The 27,461-nt window shown below is 42.4% G+C and overlaps 1 protein-coding gene across 2 annotated transcripts in view; it reads right to left on the bottom strand.

Annotated features, from left to right (window-relative positions):
• Nucleotides 1–11: 11 nt before the first annotated feature.
• HACD4 (3-hydroxyacyl-CoA dehydratase 4) overlaps nucleotides 12–27,461 on the bottom strand; it is a 30,690-nt gene continuing 3,240 nt past the window's right edge. For both annotated transcript variants that reach the window (XM_025216587.1, XM_025216588.1), the window contains 6 exons: nucleotides 27,428–27,461; nucleotides 25,965–26,092; nucleotides 10,869–10,981; nucleotides 6,925–7,031; nucleotides 6,073–6,204; nucleotides 12–4,316 (listed from right to left, as the gene is read on the bottom strand). The exon at nucleotides 27,428–27,461 is cut by the window's right edge and continues 89 nt beyond it. In XM_025216587.1, coding sequence (XP_025072372.1) covers nucleotides 4,234–4,316; nucleotides 6,073–6,204; nucleotides 6,925–7,031; nucleotides 10,869–10,981; nucleotides 25,965–26,092; nucleotides 27,428–27,458 — 594 coding nt within the window. In that variant the 5' untranslated portion in view covers nucleotides 27,459–27,461 and the 3' untranslated portion in view covers nucleotides 12–4,233. The remainder of the gene's footprint in view (nucleotides 4,317–6,072; nucleotides 6,205–6,924; nucleotides 7,032–10,868; nucleotides 10,982–25,964; nucleotides 26,093–27,427) is intronic.

The raw sequence follows: 27,461 nt of genomic DNA, 5'->3' as shown, positions 1-27,461 counted from the left end.
GTAGGGAAAAAGCTTTTTCCAGAGTCATGGCTGATTGTGTGACATCATTATAAGTGCTTCTGGAAACAGAGTTTACTGGAAGTGTGGTATTTTAGAAGGCAGCCTCTATGAGATGATAGGAACTTCCTAATGCTGCAGGGCAGTAGCAAGGCTAGGCTCCATACTCTTTTATATAAGTTTCTGTGAATAATAAAGTGTTATTTCCAAACCACAAGCTTCATCAAGATACTACAGACTGCATGCAGCAGCTCAATCACACTCAGTTAGCTCAGTGACTGTCTTCGACCAAAAGCTCAGGGTGTAGAAATTGGAATCTGGATAATCTTCCATAAATATGGACTCTAATCAGAATCTGTGGAGGACCTAAACCTCTTACACTTTACAAATCTTCCACCTCACTAACAAGCTTCCCTTGCCTCAAAAGGAGACTCTCTCAGCTGTGAGCTGAGTATAGCAGCTATATTCTACCTTTACCATGTTAAATAGAAGGTGGCAGTCTCCTATGTCTCCTTCAGCATCTCCTGGCATCTGTAGACATCTCTTTTTTTATTTTTGTTTTTGTTTTCCTTATCCTTCTGGCAGGGGAAAGCTCAAAGAGAAGCTTAGCTGAGACTTAGCCTTACTCTTTACACTGCAGTAAATGTTTTCAGCAATCAACAGGGAAGAATTAATCCTCTACAGTTCTCTAATGACCTATGAAGTGACACAGTAGTTGTGCTGTGCCCTTGAGACACCCCTTTTATATCCAAGCGTGCTCTCTATTTCAGAATTTGTGAAAGGATCTTTGGAAGATAGCCTTCAATGTCTGATGAAGGGTTTGTGTGCCCGAAAGCTTGCAATTAAAGAAATTTTTTTTGCAAAAATCTAGCTGATCTAATAAAAGATACCACTCTACCATGAGTTCTTCTTGAATTCCTGTGCTTGAAGGAATTTATCCCTGCACTCAATCCAGTCTTCAGAGCTCTTTAACACTATTTTTGATTCTTCACACAGAGGGGCTAGAGTGAGAATAGGGGTCAGACCTATAAATCAGCCCTGCAAGAAATACAGTAGCTAAACTTGGGCCCCAGCCACACGTTACACTTAAGACATAATTAACCAGTTAATCATGTCTTAATTTGTGACCCAGCAACACATTAAAGCCATTAATGGCATCATAAAACAAGCAATAAGCCATAGTTATTTCACAAAAATGTGTAATAATTTTTGTGCCTGGTTCCTGTCACATCATTAACTGAACATATAGGCAGGTGCCACCAATGCCACCCAGGTGCCACCCAAGCTGACTCTGGCTCCCACCCATGAGAGTGTATGCTGTGTCTGCACAGCTGGGGACTCTCAGCCATGGGAGCTTGCTACTTGCCAGTGCAGGGGGAGTCTAGGATCATGATCTCAGGCATGAACAGCGCATGCCCCTGGTGGCTGGGGGGGGCATAGCTGTGCCGGCAGCGGTGGGAGCCCGGCAGCGGGGAGCTCCTGCAGATGCCACCAGCACTGTCAGAAGCCGGGGAGGGGCAGGGGGCGAGCACCGACCACGGATCGGCGACCACCCACAGGCACTACTGGCAGCGTCGACAGTGGCCAGGGGCGATTAGGCACTGCTGGTGGTGGGGTGGCGAGTGGCAACTGCCGGAAGGCGCCACCGACAGAGGGGGTGTTTTGCAGGTGGTGCACCGCCATGCATAGGAGGTACACGTGTGCCTGCGTGCACCCCCTATGCATCACCCCTGATCCCAGGCACCCCTTGCACTTGGAATAAGATATGATAGGATCTAATGTTCGATACCACAATCACGCCTCCTGCCATGCCACACAATTGTATGGCTTGTGCATCAGATCCCATTGTGCTTCTATGTACATGTCTGGCAAGGGCCTTAAAAATATCACAGCTGCATAAATACTAACAGTATCCTAGTAATGATAGTTATTTTTGTAACAAATCTGAGAGCCAGTGATTCAATGCAAGACCTAGGCATTATTATCACTGTGCAGCTAATTATTAGTATCATACTGTGCACTGTTTAAATGCAAAGGCAAAATTGTGAAGTGCTCAGTGGTGCAGGGTTCCCTAGCAACATACAAATCTACTTCTCCATCTTAGAGAAAGCAATGCTATATTTTAGGTGGACATTAATCCAGGTCATTTTGCATATAATACTGATTTGCCCTCTTGGCAGTTATTTTCCAGGAATCAATCTGGTAAATGAAAAGGTATAGAAGTATTTAAGTGTTTGATGGTGCAGCAAAGGAAGTTGACTTGGAGATATTTGACGCACTAGGCTGAGAAACTCATCAAACTACACCAAAACTGCTGCATGAGCAAATAGAATATAGCACATATCACAGTAACTAGATAAGGAGAAATAAGAACTAAAAAAACAAGTTAGGGTTGTTTATTTTCATCTTTTTTTAAATTTCTTTTCTACACAGTATACACATGCACACACATATATATCCATCTATGCATATCACAGTAGATGTGCTATCTATACATACATTTAAAAAACATGTCAGAAAAATGCAGTAGTTAAATGATTTCCTTATGAATAAATGTTAATAAGATCCTGTAACCACATCACAAGCTGAGATTTACAGCTTCCCCTGAACTACCTTCATGCCAAACACTGCAACTGCTGCCACCTCCTTCCAGAATCTGCAGTGCTATGTTCTTCATCCAAAAGATGTTGCAGGAAAGGTCTGTAATAGTGTGGTGTGACTGTTTTCTGAAGTGTCTGAAGTAAAGCACTCCTTCCCTGGCTTAATATGGGTATTATAGAGCCTCTTTAAATACTCCAGGCTTTTAACACAGTATAACAGCCAGTATGTGGGGAGGGATAGTACTCTTAATTTTTTTTAACTTGGCTTTGCTGAATAATAAACTTATCCTAATGTTGACTCTTTCACTTCCCCAGCCAGTGTCTTAATTGTAAACAGTTTTGTGACTGACAAACATTACAAAATTACCAACAATAAAAAAAAAAAATGCATCTCAGATTAGAACAATTAATGGTGGTTTTGTTCACAAGTAGTTTTTCTTTTTTGCTCCCTTTTCTCAGGCTGGAACCCCAACCAGCTTCTTTGTTATACCTCTTTTGCCAAACTGTTAGCAGCACCGTGTGAGCCTCAGTTGTATGTTCAGCCTGACTCCCTTGCGAGTGTTTTCAAAATGTGCTTGAATTTCTAAATCCCTTCCACTCATTTTTCAAAATACTGCATCAATTTAACAATGCCGTTTCACAGCTGCATATAATAACACTGAATATTTGCTATTTAATCTTCCTTAATACTTCACCAGAAACAGCTTTTCCTTGATGAAACATCAAATGTGAATGAAATGAAAAATGAAAACATATTTGACATTGCAGTTGCCATAGAGCTACTAAGCTCAGAACTAAAATTTTGTCTGAAGACAAATACATACCAAAGTTGTAAATTTTAGGAGCTTAGGTAGGGAAGAGAATTTTCACAACAGTAACTGTTCAATTCACTCTTTAATCCACACACACACTTTTTTCTGTCATTTATTCCTAGTTCAGTGGAGATGGTAAATGGATGGGTAAGCCCAGAGTTATTTCTGTGCAGTAAGAAAATACATTCCTCATGCCCCACCCCTGCATGGGCTGTCTAACATGAAATAAAAGTACAGGTTTCCCTCACCAACCACAGTTTTGAGTATCTAAGCTTCAGAGAAGGAGGAGGTACAGTCTGAAAAACCCCCCACAGTCCTCCTGGCCCGGCTCGTGCCTCTCTCACTCCCTCCCCCACAACCACGGGAACTTTCAGGAACCTAACCCCCGTGGCTGGCCTGCGAAACCTGTACAAACAAAGTACCATTGTCACTGTACTTTTTAACAGTACAGAATATGTGCTGTTGCTAATGCAGGAACCAAATATTAGCATGAAAGAGAAGTTTGTGTTGGGTGATGTTTGTGCATGTAACCTATTGTTTTGTATTTGAAAAGAGTCTGGGCCTGAATGACTACTCTTAAAAAAAAAAAAAAAAAATCCTATTCAGAGGGTAGTGCTTCCATTTTGAGCTGTCTTCAAAGGACCTTCTTTTCAGAAAGATCTAAGCAACCTAAGTGGTATAATTAATGGTATTTCAAGTTGGATAAAGTTGTTAGCTGCTTTTTAAAACCTTGGTCTAGATTATTTACACGTGATATGTAAGCAAATGCCCATTCTAGAGTGTTGAGTTTTTTATAATTTATCATTACCAGCTACCACATTGGCTTAGCTCCTTTTCTTTTTGATGCTGCTTTCTCTTAAATTAGCTTTCCTTTCTGAGTACAGGTACTTGATGATAAAGTATGTACCTAAATCAAAACAGAAAATGGTGTAAGCACAGAGATGTAGTCCAGAGTCCCAGCATTCACCTAGAAACAACAGTGGTGGATTGGAACTTGCTAAACTGAATGGAATGAGACCCAAATGGTTCTTTGGGCCTCATCCCACTGAACTCAGAGAAGCAAAGCTTTACAGCTATGAAGCTATGAAGCTTTACACCTTGGGTGCCTTGAGATCCTTCTAGGAGTGCTACACATTGTTGGTACTGGTAGGTATGCAAACATGATTCACAATATAAATCCTGAGTTTTCAAATGGGAATCCCTAGTGTTAAACATATTCTGATTTGTTCTGAGTTCTTTGCAGCAGAATAGCTCTATTATTTTTTTTAGTGAGAAAAGAGCAACAATTACAAGCTGGCATTTTCCAAGGGTGTCTACTGAGAGCTGCTTTGTCTATAAAGGTTGAGAGCCACTGCTTTACAGCATCAAGCTTTGTATTTCTTTTGCTAAGCATGCTGAATTTGTTTTATGAGTCTCAGTATCTGTCATCTTGGTATGTGTCCGGCCCTAACAGCTTGGGTTAATTGCCTAATTGACTACACCTGCCTGGGGGTTCTGGCTGTCTGGGTCTCCTAATTGACTGCTGGGAAGAACAGCCTCCCCATTTAGTTCTACCTATAGTCGTAGGCTGCTGGTTAGCCAACTAGTTCTCCTGAAGGTCTACTCTGGCAAGTCTCTGATCCTGTGCTTTCTGGTTTCCTGGTTTCCAGACCTGAGTGGCTCTATACCTGGACTCTTGCTTTTTGGATGTCTCCATTGATCTGGTAACTCACCCTGTAACTCTTGAGCCTTGACTCAGCCTGCGACTCAGATTCTGTCCTTAAATTTCCCCTTGGATCTGGTAACTTGCTATCTGGCTTCTGAACCTTAACTTGGCCTGTGTTTTGGACTCGGCCTCTAGATTTCTCCCCTTGGATCTGGTAACTTGGTTCCTAATACCTGTCCCTGGATTCGGCCTGCATTTTGGACTCTACCCCTGTCTCTGGTCCTCCTCTGATGGCCTAACCGCTAGGCCAGACTGCCTCATGGCCTGGTTCTTACAGTAAGTAAAAACTAGCCAGTTAGTCCAGAAACCTGCTTTGCCCAAAAATGTGGCTCTTCAGATCTGGGGTTTTGGTTAGGCAAATTCAACAGGAGGAGCTGCTGTAAAGTTAGACTAAGATCCAGATTCTTTTAAAGTTTGGCTCTGTCCAGATCTAAAGTCCTTAATCAACAATAAACATGGGTGGGGGAATAGGCTAAAAAGTTTAAATTTGGATACAAATGCCTCTAGGTTTGGAGGGTGGTTTTGGTGGGATGTCATATCTCATTTGGTAGAGCAAATGCTGAATCTAATGCCCGCTGATAAAAATCTGACTGGCATCAACTGGTACCAGAATCAAGCCCTGACTTAAGCCTACCTCTTGAATACCTATCTGTCATGACAAGCTAGGTAGAATGCATTACATTTTAGATCCACCTTATTTTTTCTTTTTAATACGATTTTCACTCAACACGTCCATCTCTCAAGAATCAGACTTCACTCACTTCTGAGTGTGATACTGGAATTCAATTGAAATTATAAGCAAAATAAACTGCCCTCTAGTATATTGCTGTTAATACTAGTAATGCCTCAGAGAAGGGCATAGTTCATAATTAATGGTAGTTTTATGTCTGTCTCCATAGACTTGTCAGTTTCAGCATAATGGCATGAAGATCCTGCTCCAAGGAAATGAAGAGCTTACCTATAAACAGCATTACCAGGTACATTTTTAGTACGTAGGGGAAGTAGATCGAAAAGGTGAAGGGAAATGGTAGCTTGGTGGAGTACGTGCCAAAAGATTCAAAGTAAGGCAGTGATACGCAGATGGCAAATGCTGTAAAATAATGTTTTGATATATCTTTTAATCGGGGTTATGGCAAAAGGCTTCATGTACATAAGGGCCCATCTCTCTCTACTGTCTTGACTTAGGTAATTAATATATATTAAAATGGCACACTTGGGTTGCATGCATGGCTTTACATCTGAATTCAGTTTCATACATGATTTAATGTTAAAGTTACTTTGATGACTAAGATTAACAAATACTGGCTGTCAACAGCTCTATACCAATGAGTTCAGCCACTGGGAACTATGGGTTTGTAGCTGTACAAGTAGGGTTGTTCTGCAGTCTGCACAGGTATAACTTACTGCGGCATGGAACAGGGATTAGATGTGCCTGTGCAAATAATTTTATGTCTCAACACAAGGGGTTACCTCAAGGTGTTCAGAATTAAACAGCTTCATGAACTGTAGGATAGTTTCAACAGCTCTGTATTCTCAGTGTCGAAATGACATTCTTTGTGGCTTTTATTATTACTTGTTAAGTTTTCAAGGGGGAAGAGAATCCCAGTAGATACCAAAAAGCCAGAGACCCAAATGAGAGAGAGCTGAAAAGATTACAGATAAGAATGAAGGAATAGTATATTTATTTCTACATGGGAAACAGTGATAGGTCTTCTATTGCCTAAAAATACAGCAAACAAAATAAGCAAGGTCTTCTGCACAAGATTCTTAAAACAAGTAATTTCTTCTGTTCCCACTCCCACCTTTTTACCTTTAGCCATAATGGACAAGGGATATAAAGGAATCCATAGAGTATAGTTGAGCCATGTCAAAGGCGGGTAGTATATTCCTGTTATTGATAACATGCTGTATGTGTATCTGGAATGAGGGAGAAAAAAAAGATGTGGGAAATGTTTATTTTTGAAGTTCAGATCAAATGGGAATAAAAAAATATAGTTGGTCTAATAAATATAGTTAGATATATTTGGTCTAATAAAAGATACCAACCTAAGAAATCCTTGCCTCCCTTTAAAATAAAATCATCTTACTGAGAAATCTGAGGATTTGAAGAACATTTTCTGTCTAGTTTTTCAGCTGCTCACCCGGAAAACTGGGATCAGAGGAAAATAGGGCTGGAAGGGACTTGCTTAGGCAAGATCATCCCTGACTAAACCATCCCAGCCATGTCTTTGTTTAATCTGCTCTTGAAAATTTCCCAGCGTGTAGATTCCATAACCTCTCTAGGCAATCTGTTCCAATACTTAACCACCTTTAAAATATGGAAGTTCTTCCTAATTTCCAACCTAAATTGCCTCTGCTGGAGTTTGAAGCCATTGCTCCTTGTCTTGTCTCCTATGGCCACAGAAAATAGTCTATCTCCACCCTCTTTATATTGGCCCTTCATGTATTTGAAAACTGTTGTTAAATTCCTCCTCAGTCTTCTCTTCTTCAAACTAGAAGATGCAGACTAGGAATATATGTTAAAGGAAAACATAATCTATTTTGTCTAGTTTTAGACTCATGTCAGAAGACAGATGTGCAGCCTCATGGAAAGTTAATATTAGCAACCTTAGCGTGCAGTAGGGACCATGTGCAACAATGCAACAAAGCAACAATAAGTATATTTTGTAATATACATCTTGTCCCTAAGGTTCTTGAAACATAGATAGTTTCATTTTCCTATGTGTTTTCACACTGTTTTTTTGGCAAATGGGCTACAGATGTACCTGAGTGTTTAGTGGGAGTCTTACACATGTAGCTAACACCAGAATATTGCGTTTGATATTAAAGATACAGAAGTATAAATGTAAAAAATGACAAATCATTATTGAAAAAGACCAGAAGGTGGCTTACTCTTGCAGTACCTAATAATATCACTATTCAGTAAAATGTCTTCCCCTATCAAAGGAGGTCAGCCATATCTCTAAGGGTATTCTGTTGCTCAGTCTGTGCACCCATTCATCCTGTTTAATTTTTTCTTGCTGTAAGTGTAAGAACAGGATTTGGTCATGCTGGAAAAAACAAACTGGAAAGGTGTTTATATACTAATACAAGACCGTTGATAGTCAGTTGTCTAAGTGGAACTCTTGCTGCTTTGTCATAAGGATCTCTTATCCAGAGACAAATGCCAATTAGCAATCTGATTTTACTTGGACAGTGTTATTTCAGTAAATGTATTCCAACTTTACTGCTCAGTCAATATCCCCAAGTGCAGCTGCTTCACAAGAATCCAGGAGTTGTGCTAGTGTCTATGAGAATTTGTTTTTTAGATTTCTGAGGTGGTCTAGTTCTTGCCGGCTAGTTTGACCTGGAGAACACAATAATTTTCTAAAGAGTTGAGAGACTGGTTTGATCACATTTTTGGTTAGAGAAGTGGTCAACAGTGCTCTCCTGCTATAGATTTCTAAATAAGACAGTTTAAGGTACCATTAGCCAGGACTGTTTCTTACAGATGGCATACCACTAAGCAAATTTCCTGGAGTGCCCGTTTCGCTCCTGCCATCTTCCCTCCCCATATTAACATTTTGTGAAGTCCTGGGTGGTTCCCAGGCTGTAGATGCGGACGCTAATAGATTATGAATGCTTGCATGCTGTATGTTCTTTCCATACCTACCCTCCAGAACCCTGGATATTAATTCGGATATTCTTTAAGTATACTTGTAAAATACTAAAAAAGGTGGTAATATGTTAGGGTCTAGACTCCCTCTTCATGCATCTATGTACTTAGAACATTTTTAGTAGTTAGATGTGTTGGCTATCTAGGTATGTGCAGTATTCCACTGCTAAGTACCACTAACCACAATACTCAGGAAATTTCAAGTCACTCAAGAGTGCATCAAGAACTGGTTGTTAATGAATGGAATAGAATCCTTTTTCTGGTTTAACACCACCACCATTTTACTAGTGTAATCCTTCCACACTTGGATCTATAGCTTACATCTACTAGTGGTATGGCACAAAATAGCTGTACCACAAAAGACTGGACCCCGAATGTGGAGCAGAATATCTAAGTATTGACAAACAAGAATCTAGATTTTTTTAATACTCTGGCTTTCTTGGAAGTTCAGACTTATTCAGCTCTTCAAGATAACATTAGTATTCCCCTCCACTGGAAAACAGAAAAATAATGAAAAATGTAACAAAAAATATAAAGATTTTTATTTTTATATGTTTTGTCTCCAGTGAAATTGGTTGTGTTTACAAGCTATTTGAGGGAATATCTTTTCCTTAAGGAGCAAGTACTTTTAGATAATACACAACTACTCCTTAAAGCACATTTGTATTATTAATGTATCTTATATTCATGGATATGGTCTTAGTCCTGGATCTTTTGAGCAAATGGAAGATACTATTCCTCTTAAAACTCTGATGGTTACTTTTTACATGGCTATGTTAAGATTTTCTCTTCCAAAGTCCAAGTTATGGTGTATTCTAATACTATTTGTTGCTTTGCTTTGCTATAGTGTATTCGGATACTGTTTGCCTGAGATCTGAACTGCTCAGCAGTAAACAGGAAAGCAAATACAGGAAACTCTCCCCCTTTGCAGCAGGCTACCTAGAACTCAAGGAACTCCTTCCCATGGAGAACCCCAGATCTACATCTGGGTTAGTTGACTGTGCATGCACAATATTGTACAATATTATAGCTTTTTATCACTTGTCTTCCTTTTTTGCTCTAGCAACACAGAGCAGTTTCATTGGGTATAATATTTACTTTCAGAGCTCTAAAATTTTCAGAGAACGTAGGGGGAAAGGGAACTATAAATAAAAACAAATCCACCTAGAAGCTGAACAAAAATTTTCTTTTCACACTTCCAACTGCCTCACTAATGCTGACCCTTACTGCCAGGTCCACTGAATAAAAATGAATGTATTTTAAATAGTGGGACTGACAGTACATGCAAGGTGAAATTCATCCCTGTGCAGAGGGCCAGCAGAAGGGCTATGTATTGTAAACATGCTGCTAATCCCATATCTCTGCTCTGCCAAATTAAGTGAATTTGAGTATCACTTAAGCAAAGTATAGCCCTTCAGCTGGCTTTTTGTAGGGTATTTTTTTCAATCAAGGCAAAAAAGGAGTAGGATGGGGTTTTCTAAAGCACAAGTCAAACAAAATGAGTTGGAAGAGAAGAAAAAATTATACCATATAAAGTTATGATTTGTAAGTAACTAGCAACTATCAGTTTAAGTGCTGTATCTCTCTCGGGTATATGCCTTACTTAACACAAAATGTCAAATCATTGAGGCAAGAGCTCTTAGCTGTAGAAAAAGAACTTTCTAACTGACACAGAATAATTGAAACCTTAATAGCAAAAGACCTGAAGTTGCTCGGTTACTGTACTGTGAGTCCTGCACCTTAATGAGATGTAAAGAAATGACTATGCTCTTAAATATGACAGCAGTAGTTGTATATGTCAGTTTTGGGAAATGCCTTTCTTCTAAAAATACCTAGAGTTTTTTGTAATTTTATTCTATCCTTTGAAATAGAAATGTTAATACAAAGATTTACAATTAAAACATGGTGGTAGGCTTTCTTTCTGCCTAACAGATAATGCCAGTTATTGTAGAAATTACTGAGTATAGCTTATCAGCTCCAGACTTTTATGTCAAATTTCTTTCAGTCAAAATGAAATCAGAGGGCATGCATTGTGTTGGGATATTTCCAGTTGACAAAACTGCTTACTTTACTTGTGTGAAGTTACTATGTCTTCTTACCTGACCACATCTAATATGGTCCAAAGGAAAAATAACGCACACACAATATATTTCCCTTGAACTTCTTCCTGACTGGTGATCACAACAAATAAAATTACGATTCTCTCCATTATCTGAAAAGACAAAAAAAAGATACTTTAACTGGTACTCTGTTTTTATGGGCAGTTAATGTGTGTCTCTGATTTCTACTTCATTTTAGCAAAGAGGATGCCACAAATCTCACTACTTTGTATTATCCTCACCACCCTTTCATACTAAAGCTTCCCTAAGATCAGGAAGTGAAAACTGGCTGGTTCAAGTTGGGGATTCTTCTGTTGCAAAGGGCTTGGTTTGCTCTAATGGAGGAAGAGTCCATGGGTTCAGTCCCCTGGATCTAAAACTTAAGGTCAAGCAGATCTACATAAGTCAGCACTGCTGTCTTACTTCCCTCTGTTTCATGATCCTGCAGCCCTGTGATGGCATGGCACTTACAGAGAGTGTTTTCAGGGCTCCTCTGGCCTTTGGTGTCCAGCTTGCAAAATTGAGGTTTAAAGTTTAGCAGGGAAAGCTGGAATTTCTCTTCTTTGCCATAAAAGATTTTGAGTAATGGAGAGCAAATATGCCACAAACAGGTCCCAGTCCCTCCTCCCACTTCCAAATCTACGTTTCCCTCAGTCCATAGATCTGGCTCCCAACTGATCTCTGTTATGGAGGTTTTCACTCAGTCTAGGGGAAGGTGACATCACACCACAAAGCTAGTGTTCCTTCATCTCATCTTCCTTCAACTAAGATTGCAGGGTTAGGCTCTGTGCCATTTGTGGAAACTGACTTTTTATTCTGTAAATTGCATTTAAAAACATCTGGCAGACGAGTGTGTACATGAAGTCAGTTTATGATTTGCTGATGATTCAGCAAATAGACTAAGGCACACAACTACTGGCTACTGGATCCAAATCTCCTGCTACAGGTTTTCTTTGTGACCTTAAACAAGACACTTAGTTCATACATCCCCAGCAAACTTTTACTGTCCCTGGCACTGGCACCTTCAAGTGTCTCCCTCCTTGCTGCTCCTCACAGGCTACCTCATAAAATGGAAGTAGTGCTGCTGTGCCTGTACCATGCTGTGGACAGCTTATGGCACTGTCACTCAGCACTGCTAATTAGCCCACCCAAGCATTGTGCAGATATGTCTACATTGCATTACATGGAGCAGCTTGGCATGTCTGAGGACACTACTGCGGGCATGGTAAGTTTAACACAGAAAGTTGGTCTTAGTCTCTCTGTGTCAGTTGCCCAGCTGTAAAATGGAGATGACATTCCCCCTACCCTGTTCCATCTTGTCTATTGTAGGTAGGGTTTGTCACTTAAAGATAAGTTGGTACCAGAGTTGTCTTATTTCTCCTGTAACAGAGTTACGGTTACAGTTCTGTCTTTTGAGGGGAGTGGGAAGGAATACCACTTTACGTGTATTTTCATGTTACTAGACCGTATGCACTGGACTGACTTCCTTTTCAACTGCATTGTCTTGGGCCCCTGGTAGACATTTATTAAAGGCCTGATGGGATCTGTAACAGGGAACCCTAGCCCTGGTACCAGAAAGCAGGCAGGCCCCTTTAAGTTCACAACTTTCTGGGCACTGCCTGCTGGCAGGGTAGGGGTTAAAAGCTGAGCCCTGCTGGCTAGTCAGGTGACCGGAAGGGGGCAGGCCAGAACTATAAAACCCTGGGCAGAGCTGGCTAAGGGGGCTCGGCTGCAGAAAGGGTGGACTCCTGATTACTCCCAGAAAAGCTGTGGAAGCTCCACAAGAAGGAGCACAGCAGACAGTGGGAAGCAGAAGCACAGAACCGTGGAAAACATGAGCTGGCAGACTGCCTTCCTTAACTTTATTTTGGTTCTAGCCCAGGGGCTTACTGTTTGTGTTTGATTGGTACTCTGGTGGTTTGTGGTTGAGGCTGTAGGGGAGGAAGAGGCCTCATTAGTATCATGGGGCACAGTCATAAAGGGCCAAAGAGCCCAGTGCACTGTTGGGTGCAGCCAGGGGCCCAGAGCTGCCTGTGGGAAGATAGGACTTTGAAACTGGGTCCTAGTGGGTAGATCTAGGCTAGTAGCCTGAGCTATAAGAAAGGGGCCAAGCCTGATGAGGCAGAAGACCCAACAACTTGGCGCCCAGGGGTGCAGTGTGAAAGGAGGCCAGAAGGCCTGGTGCCATAGTGAGCACAAAAGGAGGGCCACAGGCCCAAAGAGTATTAAGGAGCTAGAGCCTCAGAGTCGAACCCTACCTGGTGGGTTTAGGCTGCTAGGTCTAGCTAGAGAAAGACGGGGGTGAAAAGCCCGTGGTGGCTGAGAACTTCAGCACAAAAGTACAAGCAACATCTGTGAGGCATGGGGCACATATAGGAATCATCAGACCATGCAAAGACAGCCCTAGTCATCAGGACATACAATAGGGAGTCTCCCGCTTGTAAGGACAACTAAGCAATATTTACATCAAGACATGGCAGGGGAGTAGAGGTGGGCCACAGAACAAAATACAGGAGTGAAGTATTAAAGGACTTCAAGGGTGCCCCTCACAGGCCGCTAGAATGCCGCTGGGGATGGCAACATGTTACAGGATCTAATCCATGATCACAACAGTTGTGCCTCCTGGTCTGTTACATGTACATGGCAGGAGGTGCAGTTGTGGGATCATGCCCAATCATGTCTTGATACCAGTGCACCCGTAAGCAGCAAGCCAGGCATCCTAACCCTAACCCCAGCCTCAGGAGCACCCAATATGCTGACTGCTGCTCCCTCCCTTGGAGTGTGCTGGAGCTCTTGACTTTGATGTGTCCCTGTCATTGGGAGCCCCAATAAGCTGACTGCTACTTTGGGGGCACATCAGAGCCATCCTCTGGTGCACCCTGAAGGCTGGAAGCCCTGATGAGCTGATCAGCCCAGCCACACGTTCATTTTAAGGCACAATAGGAATCGGCCACAAAGGCATTACACATAAGGCCTGATGGCCTTTGTCCTGGGACAGAAAAACAAGCACACAGGGAGGGTAAAACAAGGAAAAACTACTTACCTTCAACAGGAGCCACAACACAACAGAAACAAAGGGAGAAGCCCGCGCGGCTCATTAGCCACGCCTTTATTCAGCTGAGGCCGGCCAGTGACGTCACGAGGAATCCCCAGCCGGCAGGAATAAAAGGGTCAGACGGACAAGGAGAAGGAGAGGAGAGGAAGGACCCAAGGAGTGTGGGGACATCAGGCCCCTTCCTGGAATATCACTGGGAAGAAAGGGTGGTGAACGGGGAGCCAAGAGAGGCTCCTGACACCCGCCGCGGTGACAATGGCCGGGATCAGACCACCAGTGTCGGAGGTGAGTGGGAAGCAGCTCTGCCAGCCTGCAAGAGTTTCAGCAGCAGGGGAAACAGCAGAGTACACATGAGAATCCTCACCACAGGTGGGAGTAGTGAGGGTCGGAGGGAGGAGGAGGAGCTCTACCCGGAGAGAGAGCCCCAGTGGAAGCAGCCAGAGGGACTGCACAGCACTCAGGTGTCGATCCTGAGTGTGAGGGAGAACTGGCCACCCAACAGGGAATGGAGAAGCTTCCAGATAGGGACGCTCCAGAGAGCAAAGGAGCAGCATAGCCCAGGGCTTAGAGACAATGGAAAGAGGAGAAGAGAGGACCCAAGCAGGGGTTAGCTCATAGCCAAGCTGTAGAGAACCTGGCACCCAGGGTCTCTGAGGTAAGAGGCCTGGGAAGGGAGTTGCTTTTTGTTCTTTCTTTTTGTATGTTTCTTTTGAGTTTCCCCGAGCAAAGGGGTTGAGGAGTTGGAGAAGAGGTTGAGGAGTGGGAGAGACAGTGCAAAATTCATAAAATGGCCCGTCAAGCTAAGGTCAGGGGGAAGCTAACCCCAGGATAGTACGCACCCTATGAGTAAGACTGGCAAACACCACGCAGGATGGAATAAGCCAATCAGCCTCAAAAGTCGGTATTCTAAATCGTGAGGCTCTATGGTAGCAGAGGAAGAGCGACATGGTCATGAGCTCAGGACAACTCATCGAGGTGGTGTGAGGACGGGGTGTAGGGGTGGCGGAGCCCCGCTAGTAACCACCGGGACATCCATGCTGTGGAAGATCCTCAGGATAGCCACTCCTCCCACTGAGAAACATTCAAATCATGGCAGGCGAGATAGGGGAGAGCTTCCCGCGGAGGGAACACCAGCACGGGAATTTTCGGAAGGCTGCAGGGCGTACACCCCTCCATGCGCAAGCCAAGGTAGCACGTGACTGATTACTCAAGACCCAGCGGTCACAGCCTTCAACACCGAAAAATGCAAGGTACTCCACCTTGGGAAGAAAAACCTGCAGCATGCGCTTGCTAGCACCATGGCCGAAAAGGACTTGGAGGTCATAATTGGTGGCTCATATTCATTTTGTGGTCAATGTGATGTTGCAGCCAACAAAGTGATCAAAACTCTGGTTTGCATCCATAGATGCTTTTCTAGCAAATCCCAGGATGTCATCCTCCTGCTGTACTCACCCTTGGTGAGGCTGCAGCTGGAGTACTGCATCCAATTCTGGGCTCCACAATTTTAAAAGGATGTGGAGAAGCTTGAGAGAGTCCAGAGGAGAGCCACATGCATGATCAGAGGGCAGGAAAACAGGCCTGTTACATCTCTCCTTAAGATGAGAGACTGAAAGCTATGGGACTCCTAAGCCTGGAAAAGTGCAGGCTCAGGGGGGACCTGGTGGCTGCCTATAAGTATATAAGGGGTGTACATCAGGATCTGGGGGAATGCCTGTTCACCAGAGCATCCCATGGGATGACAAGGTCAAATGGTCACAAACTCCTCCAAAACCATTTCAGACTGGACATAAGGAAGAACTTCATTAGTATCCGAGCCCCCAAGGCCTGGAACAGACTGCCACCAGAGGTAGTGCAAGCACCTACTCTGGACTCCTTTAAGAGTCAATTGGATGTTTATCTTGCTGGGATCCCATGACCCCAGCTGACTTCCTGCCCCTGGGGCAGGGGGCTGGACTCAATGATCTTTCAAAGTCCTTTCCAGCCCTAATGTCTATGAAATCTATGAAACTATTCTGTGTAATAACTTTTTGCCATATTCTCCATTTTATTGCACAATTAATTGCATGCACGTGTGGCCAGGTTACTTCTTAACACTTGATTAACTGGTTAATCATGTCTTTAAGGTAACATCTGCCAGGGGCCTTGGATCCCTGCATCCTGCTAGTTTCAGGGCTGCTGTTTTACCTGTGTGGTAGACAAGGGAACTTCAGTGTAGATTTACAGATCTAACTTTTCACTTCTGCAGACCTGAAATAAATGTTACTATCTCTGAAAGAGTTTGATGCTGCTTTTATACTACCTTCCTTCTCATCAGAAGAATGGTTTCAGCCACTAGGTGGAAAGCAGGTTCTCCTTCCTGTCTCGTGAAAATTCTGAAAGCCGGAGATGTTTCTGTTGACTGAACCCTATCCTATAAACTAGGCTTTGCTTTTTCATTTATAAGATATATTTAGATCTAGATCTAGATATCATTTGAGAGAGAGAGAGATCTATATATGGTGTGTGTGCACATATATTATATATGTATACATACAAAGTACATACACACATAAGTTGATCATATATCCCTTGCTTTAAGAGGATTCTGACAAAGTTAGAAATCAACAGTTTCCATGCTGAGCTCTCTACTACTTTCCTGCTTTGTACCATGGGCCTTTCAAAGCATTAGTATCAGCAGTATTTGTCTTTAGTAGTTGTGGAATCATCCCAAAATCGAGGTTATGTCACTTGGATATATACTTGCATTGAAAATAATGTAAGTAAAGGGCCAGGTATCCAGCTGGCATTGATCAATATATCTCCATTGAGTTTAGATCAATTGTGGATTGACCAATAGTGCCGTTGCTAACACCCACTCTTCCATTACCTCACAGGCATTTAAATTATTTTGTGGCTGCAGTATCAAACCGCTGTGAAGTCATGAAACAAAAAATAAACAACTAGCATATACATTTTGGTACTGTTCTCTGTTGCTGGGTTCCCCCCACCCAAACTCGATATGAAATTGACCACACAGTGAGTCAGTAGAGCAGTTTTGCTTTGTCATGGTTAGAAGTTCCTGTGTGGAACTTTTTGGTCACATTTTTAACCATCTCGTTGCTCTGCTGCATCTGTCAGATAAAGCAAAATAGAAGAAAGCATATACAACAGCATATTGTTTGGCATACTGATGCAAGAGGAGATTTCTTATAATCTTTGTCATATAGAAACAGAGACTTGCCCTCCCCAAGGGAACCCAGTTCCACATCTTGAAAATCATTAGGTGCCACAAACAGAAAAATAAGTTATTCCATTTTTATCCTCTATGACTTGATTGTGAGTTGAATCTTTTCTTACTCTGCCATGTTCTTCTATTCAGCCCTTAACATCAGATCCATTTCCTAAGCGAGTAGGATACTAAAAGAAATGCAGTTTGTGTGGCTGGGTATAATCAAGTCTGGTGAGAGAGAAGCCACTAAAATGTTTTAATTTATGGATCAAGTCTGGGCAATGAAATGGAAGAACTGGAACTACTAGTGCAGGTTGTGAAACAGGATAGTAATGGGATAGCAGAAACAGTGGATTAGCAATAGTGATTGGAACATGACTATTGAGAGGTATCAGGAAAGATCAAAAGAAAGGGAAAAGTGATGTGGTCATGTTGCACATTAATGGCGTGATAGATTCTAAAGATATATGTAGAGGTAGCATAGATAAAATAGTATCACTTTTCAGACGGGTAAAAGAGGTTCTACTAGAATAGTTCAGTGAGTCTATTAGGTACCCACAGGATCAAGTTTGAGTATGGATAGAGACCAGAGCCAGTCCCAGGTGGGTGTGGGGCCCAGGGCAACTCAGCCCTTAACACTGCACAGGGTCGTGTCTCTGTGCTTCTTCCACAGCGTGGGGCTGAACCCCCAGTTCCAGGCAGGCCCCATGGGAGGGGCCATGGCCCCTCTGCTCTGCTGCGTGGAGCCCCCTCCCCCCCCCAAAAGCGTGGGGCCTGGGGTAGTCACCCTGATTCGCCGTACCCTAGGGACGGCTCTAATAGAGACTTCTGTAATATTAGAAAAATATACATTACAGGGCATTATGTGATCATGAGAGATTTTAACTTGTTACATACTGGTTGGAGACCAAATGCCCAGACATTCCTGGATATGAGCACTAACAGATTTATTCGTCAAATAGTCACTGAACCAAGAAGAGATGATGTTACTAAGGATTCCTTTTTCATAAGTAGTATAGGGACCTTATGAAAGAACTAATCCAAGAAAATAATCTTGGGTTGAAAGATCATAAATTAATTCAGTTTCATGTAAATGGATAGTAAATAGCAATAGGTTCTAAGGTTCTCTATGTCAAAAGGGCAAGTAGTTTGAAACAGCTGATATGCTAAGGGAGCTGGTTACTGAATACAACTAGATTGAAAAGTTCACGGATTGAATATGAAGGAGGCTTGGAATTTCTTTAAGGGCTTTTCTACTTGGGGAAGTTTGTTTATGGTAAGCAAAGATGTAAATTTACAGCACATTACCTGCTCTACACAAGTTGTATGTGTGGATGAACTGTGTGGACAGTTAGGTGCATGAAAAGTATCCATATGAAGAGTCAGTGCAGTGTAGTTTGTGTGTTGTGAATACCCTAGGGTACTGAGCACAAGATCACCATGCAGACAAGGCCCAGGCCAGAAGGGCAAAAACTCTAATTTTCTTCCTTTTGGCAGGATACAAATCTTGTAAGGAAGGGCTCTTGTCCTAACTGAATCTATCACCTCAGAAAAGACATCAGGAATAAACAGAGAATCTACAAGGAATGGGAAAAAATGTTGAAATATTGGTCAGTGAGGAAAGCTGTCTTGAACACCAAGATTTATATAGATAAAGTGAAAATTACCAGAAGTAGAGCTGAGTTGCAAAGGAAGTTCAAGCAAATAGTAATAGGTTTTCTAGTCCATATAAATATAATAATAAGGAAAGAAAGAGTTAGACCACTATGCAGTGAGAAGAGGGTAGAGATGAAAGATAATTTAGATATAGCCCAAAACCTAAATAGATGTTTTACTTAAGTATTCAAGCATGATTCTAATGAACATTGGAACAAAGACAGAATGTTTAATTGGACTGAAGATACAGAAATAAAAATTACTCCAATTGAGGTGGAAGCTATATAATACATTCAAGTCAGAGGTAGGTATTTTCCATCTATTTTCTGTTCTGAGAACTAGCTCATGAAATCATCATCCTTATAGCAAGGTTGTGGATGAGGAGTGAACATAGTTCCTCTGTTTAAGAAAAGAAACAAGTGCTCCTGGCATCTACAGGCTCATTAGTCTGATGTAATATGCCAGGCATCAAAACAAATTTTGATTAAAAGAATAATTAAAGATATGAAAACAAACTGAAAATGGAATTAAAAGTCAAGGTAGTTTGTGCAAAACTAACTTGATCCTTTCTTTGGTAATTGATTTTCTAGATAAGATTAATGTACAAGATCTTAACTATCTAGATTTCCATAAGGCATTTAACATAGCATCAGATGATAGATTTTTAGTGAAGAGCTGAAGATATTATGTAGATATTAAGATATTCTGTAAGAGATTATTCTTGATAATAGAGCAAAAATTGAAAGGTGGGAAGGACCTGACTTAAGAAAAGATGACAATGGGTAGTGTTGAAAGAAGAAATATGAGAGTGAAGGAAGATTACTAGTCGAGTTCCCCAAGGATATGTCTTGCAACCAGTCTTATATAATATTATCACTAATGACCTTGGTACAAAAGGCAGAAATGCACTGATGAATTCTGCTGATGGTTCCAAGCTGGGAAACCCTCTCAATGTAGAGTAGGGTTGCAGTCTCATACAGGAACAAATGGATGACTATGAGGAGCAGTGTAATAGATCTGCAATGAAATGTAATACTGCTATACAAAGTGAAAGGCTATGCATTTCAGGACTAATAACAGAACTTCTGCTATAAACTGTGAACTCATTTAGCAATGGGTAATGACTAAGGAAGAGAAAGTTCTGGTTGCACATTTTGATTGCAGGATGACCAGGGTGATTAAGCCTGTGAAAAGGATGGGTGACCCCTGGATGCATCAAATAAGCTATTTTCAGTAGAAAGAGGGATGTGTTAATGCCATTGTATGAGGCATTAGTAAGACTGCCTGTGAAATACTGCATGCAATACTCATCACCCGTATCCCAGAAAGATGAATCCAAATGGGAATGGGGCAGAGAAGGGCTACCAGAATGATCAAGAGAATGAAGAGTCTGTCTTATAAGAGAAGATTATAAGAACTTGGTTTATTTAATCTAGCAAAAAAATGATGCTGAAAAGGGATATGACTGGTCTCAATAAATACATCCAGAAGGTTAAAGAGCTCTTTGTTTTTCAGGAACAAATTAGCATAAACTAACCATGAATGAATATCCTCTGGAAACTAGAAGCTCTGACTATCCAAAGAGAGTACTGGTAGTTCTGAAACAGCCTTCAAATAGGATTAGTGAGGACTAAAAACAAGAAAACTGCTTTTAAGATTAAGTTGAATTTGTCAGTGAAAGGGATTGTGTAGTATGGTTGTTTGCGCTTGCAGGGAACTGTTCTTGACCCAAGAAGATTCTTCAGTTCCCATCTTCCTGTTAAGATGTGGTCTTAGCCAGTGAACAAAGCTTAAAAAGGGCAAACAGTCCACTCATCAGGAAATAAGCTAAAAGAGACCCTTTCCTCGACAAGCCACATTTAAGTCAGTCAGGTTCTATGCAGGCTTAGGTGCCTCTCTGCACAGAGCAGTTCAAAGGATCAGCGTAGTAATAAATGGAGGAATGAATATGTGGTATTTCCTTATAGAAAAAGTGAATTTACAGTGTCTTTATGTATATATTGAGGGTAAGTGAGTATGTTTGTTCTTTCTTATCGTACAATTCCTAAATTGTTCTTTCTTTTCCTGCAGTTCCTATCTTAAATATTTTTTCTCTTATACTTTGGTATTTTTTTCAAAACTAAATGTCTACCATAACCCTTGTCTGTTCATTGCCATAGAAAGGGAAAAGGAAGCATTTGTAGTCATTTCACAAAATGTAAATAGAATGGTTTCATTTTTCTTTCATCCTTGTTCAGTGTGCTAAGGACTTCCTTTCTCTCCTCTCCCCTTCCCCCCTCCCCCCCCAATCTAGCCAGTGCTGTAGAGGAGTTCAGATATCCACAGCATAATTTCAGTGAGAGAGAAAAAGATAAGATTTATTTTAGGACAAAATAGATAGTTTAGGTAGGTAGGTAGTAGGACCAGCATTCCCCTTCAGTCACCTCATATCAGAAATCCAGTAGAGTAAGTTAAATCTCCCTTCCCTCTCTCTCTCTGGGGTAGGGAGTGAATTCCTATGCCATTCCACAGCCCTCAACAGTTGTAAGATATCTAGCCTTTCTCTTCCAACCATGCTGCTAAAGCTCTGTTATTTTAGTAATTGCACCCTTCCTCTTTGGCTCTGACAAAGTGACCTTGCCCCTTCCTTTTAAATCCATTCAAAATGCAGCTGTAAAATTCATCTGCCTTCCTTATTGCTTCACCCACATTTCTCTGTAACCTCACCTGCTTTGCATCCCTCTGTTGAATTCCCAATTTTCCAGTGCATCAAACACAAATTACTTAGTTTGGCTGCTAAGGTACTTTGCAATTTATGTCTCAACCTCCTTAGTCTCAATCTCTTGTGGAATAGAGCCACCCACCCCAGCCCCTGTTCCATGAGTGAAGGCAAGGTCTCCTTAGGAAAATTTTCCAACAAACAACTTTGTGCTTTCTACTCTGCCACCCCTCACATATGAGTAGTTTCAAGTAAATATTGAAATACTCAGATCATGACTCTGGAGCCCCAGCAGAGGCTTTTCAGTTATCACCTGTGTCTTTTCACAGAAAATGTTATCAAAGGGGCTTTTTATTGAAATCTTTGTTTATAACTGCATACCTGATAAGATTGTGTGTGTGCGCTCAGCTTTTATTTTCCATTGTTTAGAACTAATTTATACCAGGGAAGCTTACCACAACTTGTAGGGATGTGTGTTATTAATACTGACTTTTCATGTGGCCCCTGGACCTAGTTAGTAGAGAAACACTTAGTCCTACATTATCCTCCAGCTTTCTCCTTGAAGGTACCTCTGCTCTGATGCTACAAAACATTCTGCTTTGGTCACATAACAGGCATGCTGCTGCTTGCCTGTAATCATTTTAACTGTTTTCTTATATTCCGCCATTTTGAAATATCTACCTGTTGTGTCTTATTTTAAGTTATCAGCTCTTTGGGACCAGCGTGCTGTGTACATTTATACAGTGCCCTGATGGAAGCTTATAAAAAATGCTCAGTTCAGAGTGAGTGCAGGTGATAGGCACAAGGTTTGCACAGCCACATGCAAGATACTGCACCTCTCTGGACCTATAGTTATTCCTGTGTGTTCCTAGGACTTCTAGTTCCTTGTGCTGCAGTGAATAGATTCCCTCTATGATTTTTCTACCCTGTGTCTTGTAGGACTGTGGGGAAATTATGGGAAGGCACTCAATTGGTTTAACCTGCAAAGTGAGCTAATGACCAGCTCCAGTGAAAGCAGAACCCTGGGCTCTAACTTGTACCACCAGCTGACCACTTCATCTAGGCCAAAAGCCTCATTCATCTCAGGTAATAATGTTTTCTTCATGGAGAGGAGAGAGTCTGGTGGCAACACTCAGGTAAGAGCTAACTCTGAAATTAAGACATACCATAAGTACTGCCATAATGTGAGTATCTGGCCCATCCCTGCTCACTTCCCATGGCTCACCTGCAATCCTCCCAGTGCTACCCTCAAGAGAAGTGCAGTAACTTGCAGTGTATAAAGAGGGTTACTTTTTTTGCTCAGGGTTCCACACTGGAAAAAGTCCCCCACTCTTCTCTCTACCCATGGGTCAGTGCTGTAGCAGTTAGGATTTGGCCACTTTCCAATTTGATGCCAAAGTGATTTCTTCCATGACTTCCACCCAACCTAGTTTCATGATTTATCCACAAAAGCTGTAGTGTCATAGAATTAACTCTTTAGGCTGGCCCTCCTCTTCTGGTTTTCCACAAGTCAGGTTTAGAATGGTTTACTGTATTAGTACTAGAGCATGTGTTAGTTCAGGCAAGACTGACTTCTGTGTAATGAAATGGGCTTAGGCTTAATAAGTTAATATATTCTCCAGAAGATGTGTGCATTTGCCACACAATGCATTGGACTTCTTTGCATGTGAGTGAGTTGGTTTAGTAAGATTGTGTACTATCAGTTCAAAAAAGTGACTGTGCTCTTTATTAATTACTGCATTTGACATCATGGTTGGGAAGCAATGTATATGGGGGAGGAGGGAAAAGTCCTGTTTCTGATGCTGATTTCAAAAGGGAAACATTGTTACATGTACTGTACCTCATTTAACCAAAGGGGGTTATCCAAAATGATAAAAACACAACTGAATACTCCTGGGTTTTTTACCTTTGTGCCATAAATAGTAGCACCAGTTTCATTGATATTCAGATATTAAGGATCCAAAGGTGAGCAGTTAAGTTAAACGCAGTTTTTGATGTTCCAGTTCATTCAGAAGACAACCAAAAATTCTAAGTTGACCCCATACTAAAAAACACAAATGATCTAGGATTCTAATATAATAAAGGGTTTAATCTGTCTGTCTGTAACGCTTTTGCTCAAGTGTGCATGTGCTGCCGAGATAGGTTTACCATACGTCTGGGTTTCCCCGGACGTGTCCCTGCTCTTTTTGAGCCCTCTGATCACCATCTGGGTGGGTTTTTTTAAATCTGCCAAAATGTCCAGGATTTCCCTTTGCTCTGGGGGTGGGAGCAGGGAGAGGGTGATCGGAGGCATTGGGGAGCACACATGGACCTGCCTGCAGCTCTGGAGGTGCACAGAGACCTGTGCAGTGCTAACTGCTGCCTCCAGTCGCCTCCCCCTGCTCCCACCCCTGGAGCACAGCAAAATCCCGGACATTTGGTCAGGGCAGGGGGAATGGGGGCTGCAGCTGCAACTGCAACTGGGCAGGGGGAGGGGAAGGGCTGCCTGCCCTTCCAGAGAGGAAAAGGGGCAGGGAGGCAGTGGGGAACTCTGTGGCCGGGCTGACAGCACAGGCGCCCATACCTGGAGGGGCTGAGCAGCCAGGAGCCACTGCCTGGGGTGGAAGGAAGGAGCAGGGAAGCAAGAGAGGGGACCTGGCCAGGCTGCCTGCAGGGCACTGCAACCCTATACCAGGGCAGGGGTACCACAAGCCTCCCCTCCCTCCTCTTCCCTCCAGCCTGTGGTGGGGTCAGACACGCTCTGCCACCTGCATGAATCAGAGCCACTGTGCTCTGGCCTGGTCAGGATGGGGACAGCTGGGGCCCCTCTGGCAGGGCTGGGGGGGGTAGGGGGCTGTAGGGCAGGAGTAAGGGGCACTGGGTGGGGGACTGCAGATTGGGAATGCAGGGGGCACTGGCAATGCCAGGGGGCTGTGGGTCAGGAGTGAGGGGCACCAGCAGGGATGGGGGGTTGTGGGTTGGGAGTGCGGGGCACCATCATGTCCCAGGGGGGCAGGGTACTGAAGTTTGGTGCATGAGGGGCACTGGTAGGGCTGGGATCAGTGGGTTGGGAGTGAGGGGCAGCAGCAAGGCTGGGGGGGGCACTGTGGCTTGGTATTGAGGGGCAACAGAATGGGCAGGGGCAGGGCCACCCCTTGGGGCCAGGCATGTAAAAACTCCACCCACCCACCAACCTACCATGCATATTATTTTCTCAAAACCTTCTGGCACATGCTGTAGATTGATATGTGGGAACTCTTTTGGCATTCTAGCCCATGGAACCCTTACATTAAGGAATAAAACTCTGCTCTTGTCCCCCTTTCTGTCATTGAATTAGGCCTTCCCATCATCCTTCACCTTTATTCCCCTTCATGAGTGCCAGTAAATTTTTGTTTCCTGGAATTCAACAGGCTCAGCATGAAGCTGAAGTTAGTTTCATATTCCTGGTTCTTTATTCCTACCTCATAGGCTCACCCTAGTTGTGGGCTTCTCATAGTCACTGTGCTTCATTTCAGTGGCTTTTCCTTCTCATCTGTGGCTGGATACAGGCTGCCTCTCTACTGCTGTTTCTTGCTTTCAGAATGGTTAGACCAGCAGATCTTGCCAGACCCATTCAGGGCTGTTGCAGTGTGGGTGCTGTAGCAGCAGCCAAGTAAGTGCCCCATGCACCTTGTACACAGCCAGACCATGAAGGACTGTAGCCTGAGTGCCTGCTCCTTTCTACATTAGGGGTATCTAATAAAGAGATTCTGCTTGTGTCACAGCAGTTCCTGGTCAAGCCCCACATGGTTCTCCCAGAAACGGAGGCACGTGGGACAGTTCCAGTTCCGCTATGCACTCTGTTTCTGGGAGATGCTATGCAGGGTCAGACTGGGAGGGTCTATGGCAAGAGAGGATTCATCTACTTGCTGTAGACTTCTCAGAGAACTCTAATACAGGAGGAGTGCAGGGCATTTGTGTCTGATGGCAGTGGTACCTCAGGTTAAGAGCCAGATGTAAGCTGAGGCAACACTATAATGGTTTTCAACCAGGGTGCCACCAAATTAAAAGAAGTTGAGGCAGGGGGAGGCCTGATTTCAAACAGGTTGAGAAACACTGGGTTAGGCACTGATGGCAGGCTGGGAGGCAGAGCTGAGAAGCATTACTCTGATTTAAATAAATGGGATTTACACTTAGTGTCCAGGAGAAAAATGAGGTGAATTTGAATTCTGAGGAGGAGTCAGTCAATAATATCACCTAGTTGCTCACCATCTTCCGTGCATTTTCCTCTACTAGGCTGTTTGGCAATAAGGTGTTCCATTTTCTGTTCATTGGGGAGGGAGTGGGGGGTTCTGACACTCTGATAATGCACACACATTTGCCTATGCAGGGCAAGAAAATGTTAGTTGCTAAAAATTAATGTAGGTGGTAACTTCTTCCATGTTAGTATAGATTTGTTACCAATTGTTGCTAAAGCCTGTATGTATCAGAATGAAACAGACATTGTATAGTTTGACTTACCTGTAAAAACCTTGGGAAAAAATGGTTTTCTTCAATACCAACTAGAATGTGCAGGAGTTCTAATGCAGACAGCGACTGGCACAGGCGCATAACAAGTCCTATGGAATAGAATGTATCGGCCAAAGAATCTACAACCACAAGGGAGAAATAGAAACAGTGTGTCATTTAAAGAAACTCAGTGGCAGTTTCTTACATCTTTTACTTATTTCCATACCAAGCCTAGTATATCACCATGGGAGAATTCAGGAAACAAAGTCCACATACCAACAATTTTCTAATGTAATGAGCAGATGACAAATAGTACCAATAATATCAAGTTAAAAGGGTGAGGACTTACTGCATGTCACTGACTTCTCTGAAACTGTCTGATCTTCTGCTAAAGTAAATGAAAGCTAAGTTGGACAACTAAATTCTGCTAACTTAGCCCCTAAATGAAATGGGGCTAAGTTAGCAGAATTTAGCTCGCATTTACCACAGCATAGCAGTATACATACCAAACAGGTAACTAACAGACTAACTAAGGCACAGTGAATTTGTCTCCCTCCATTTATATTTAGTATGATTTGTTCATTTGTCCATACCCCAGGCAGAGTGAGGTAAGCACAGCAAATATTTCTAGGGTATAGGACACACAGGAATACAGGGCATAAGCTCTGAAAAATTCTGGGCAGAAGATAGATATGTAACATGAGAGTTCTATTCTTGTTTTATATCTATAGCCTTCTGATGGTTTATAAAATATGTTGTCTAGACTACTTGTTTGACCTATAAACTACTGCATTTGTATTTCAACCATCTCTCTCCACTTCTAAACATTCAAATCAATTGCTTTCTAGCCTATGCTTTGACTCCAGTCAACACCCTAATTTGCTAATTTTTTTTTTAAGATTATAGCTAAAGGCCATCTCCACAAAGATATGTAGGCATTTATCTCCCATTGATTTCAGTGGTAGCTGATAGACTGGAGTTACCTTTGTAGATCTGAACCTAAATCAAATCAAGCACTTGTGAATATGAAGGTTCCTGAATAGAAAGCACAGAATATTGAGGATTCCTCCAAAGAAAATGCAACAGAATTCTTGCAGCTGTGTGAATATTACCAGGACTGATGTGAGAAATCTAGAGGCTTGCTACATCCTGTTCAAGACCCCCCCCCCCCCTCAACCCCCCATTCCCATTTTAGAAACAGGGAACATCTTGGGGACCTAGTACAACTGTAACCTGATTCCTCATCTCATTGGCCCTGAATATCACAAACATATTGATGTTGCTTTTCCAGCCTACCCAATGCTTATACATACTGGAAGAAAAACTGATCAGAAATTATAGCTACCTGACATTATAGGACTATACATCTATTTAGAGATAGTTAAACTGGTGAATAGATTTTGCCATTATGTGTAGTTTATCAAAATTATTTTATTTTAGAGTCCCTAAAGAAACATACAGTGAAAGAGTTGTACCTTTCCCAAATGACAGGAACCTGATGATCATATT

Source organism: Alligator sinensis, unplaced genomic scaffold (assembly GCF_000455745.1).
Source record: "Alligator sinensis unplaced genomic scaffold, ASM45574v1 scaffold120_1, whole genome shotgun sequence".
Classification (NCBI taxonomy): domain Eukaryota; kingdom Metazoa; phylum Chordata; order Crocodylia; family Alligatoridae; genus Alligator; species Alligator sinensis.
This window is presented reverse-complemented; position numbering and strand designations above follow the sequence as displayed.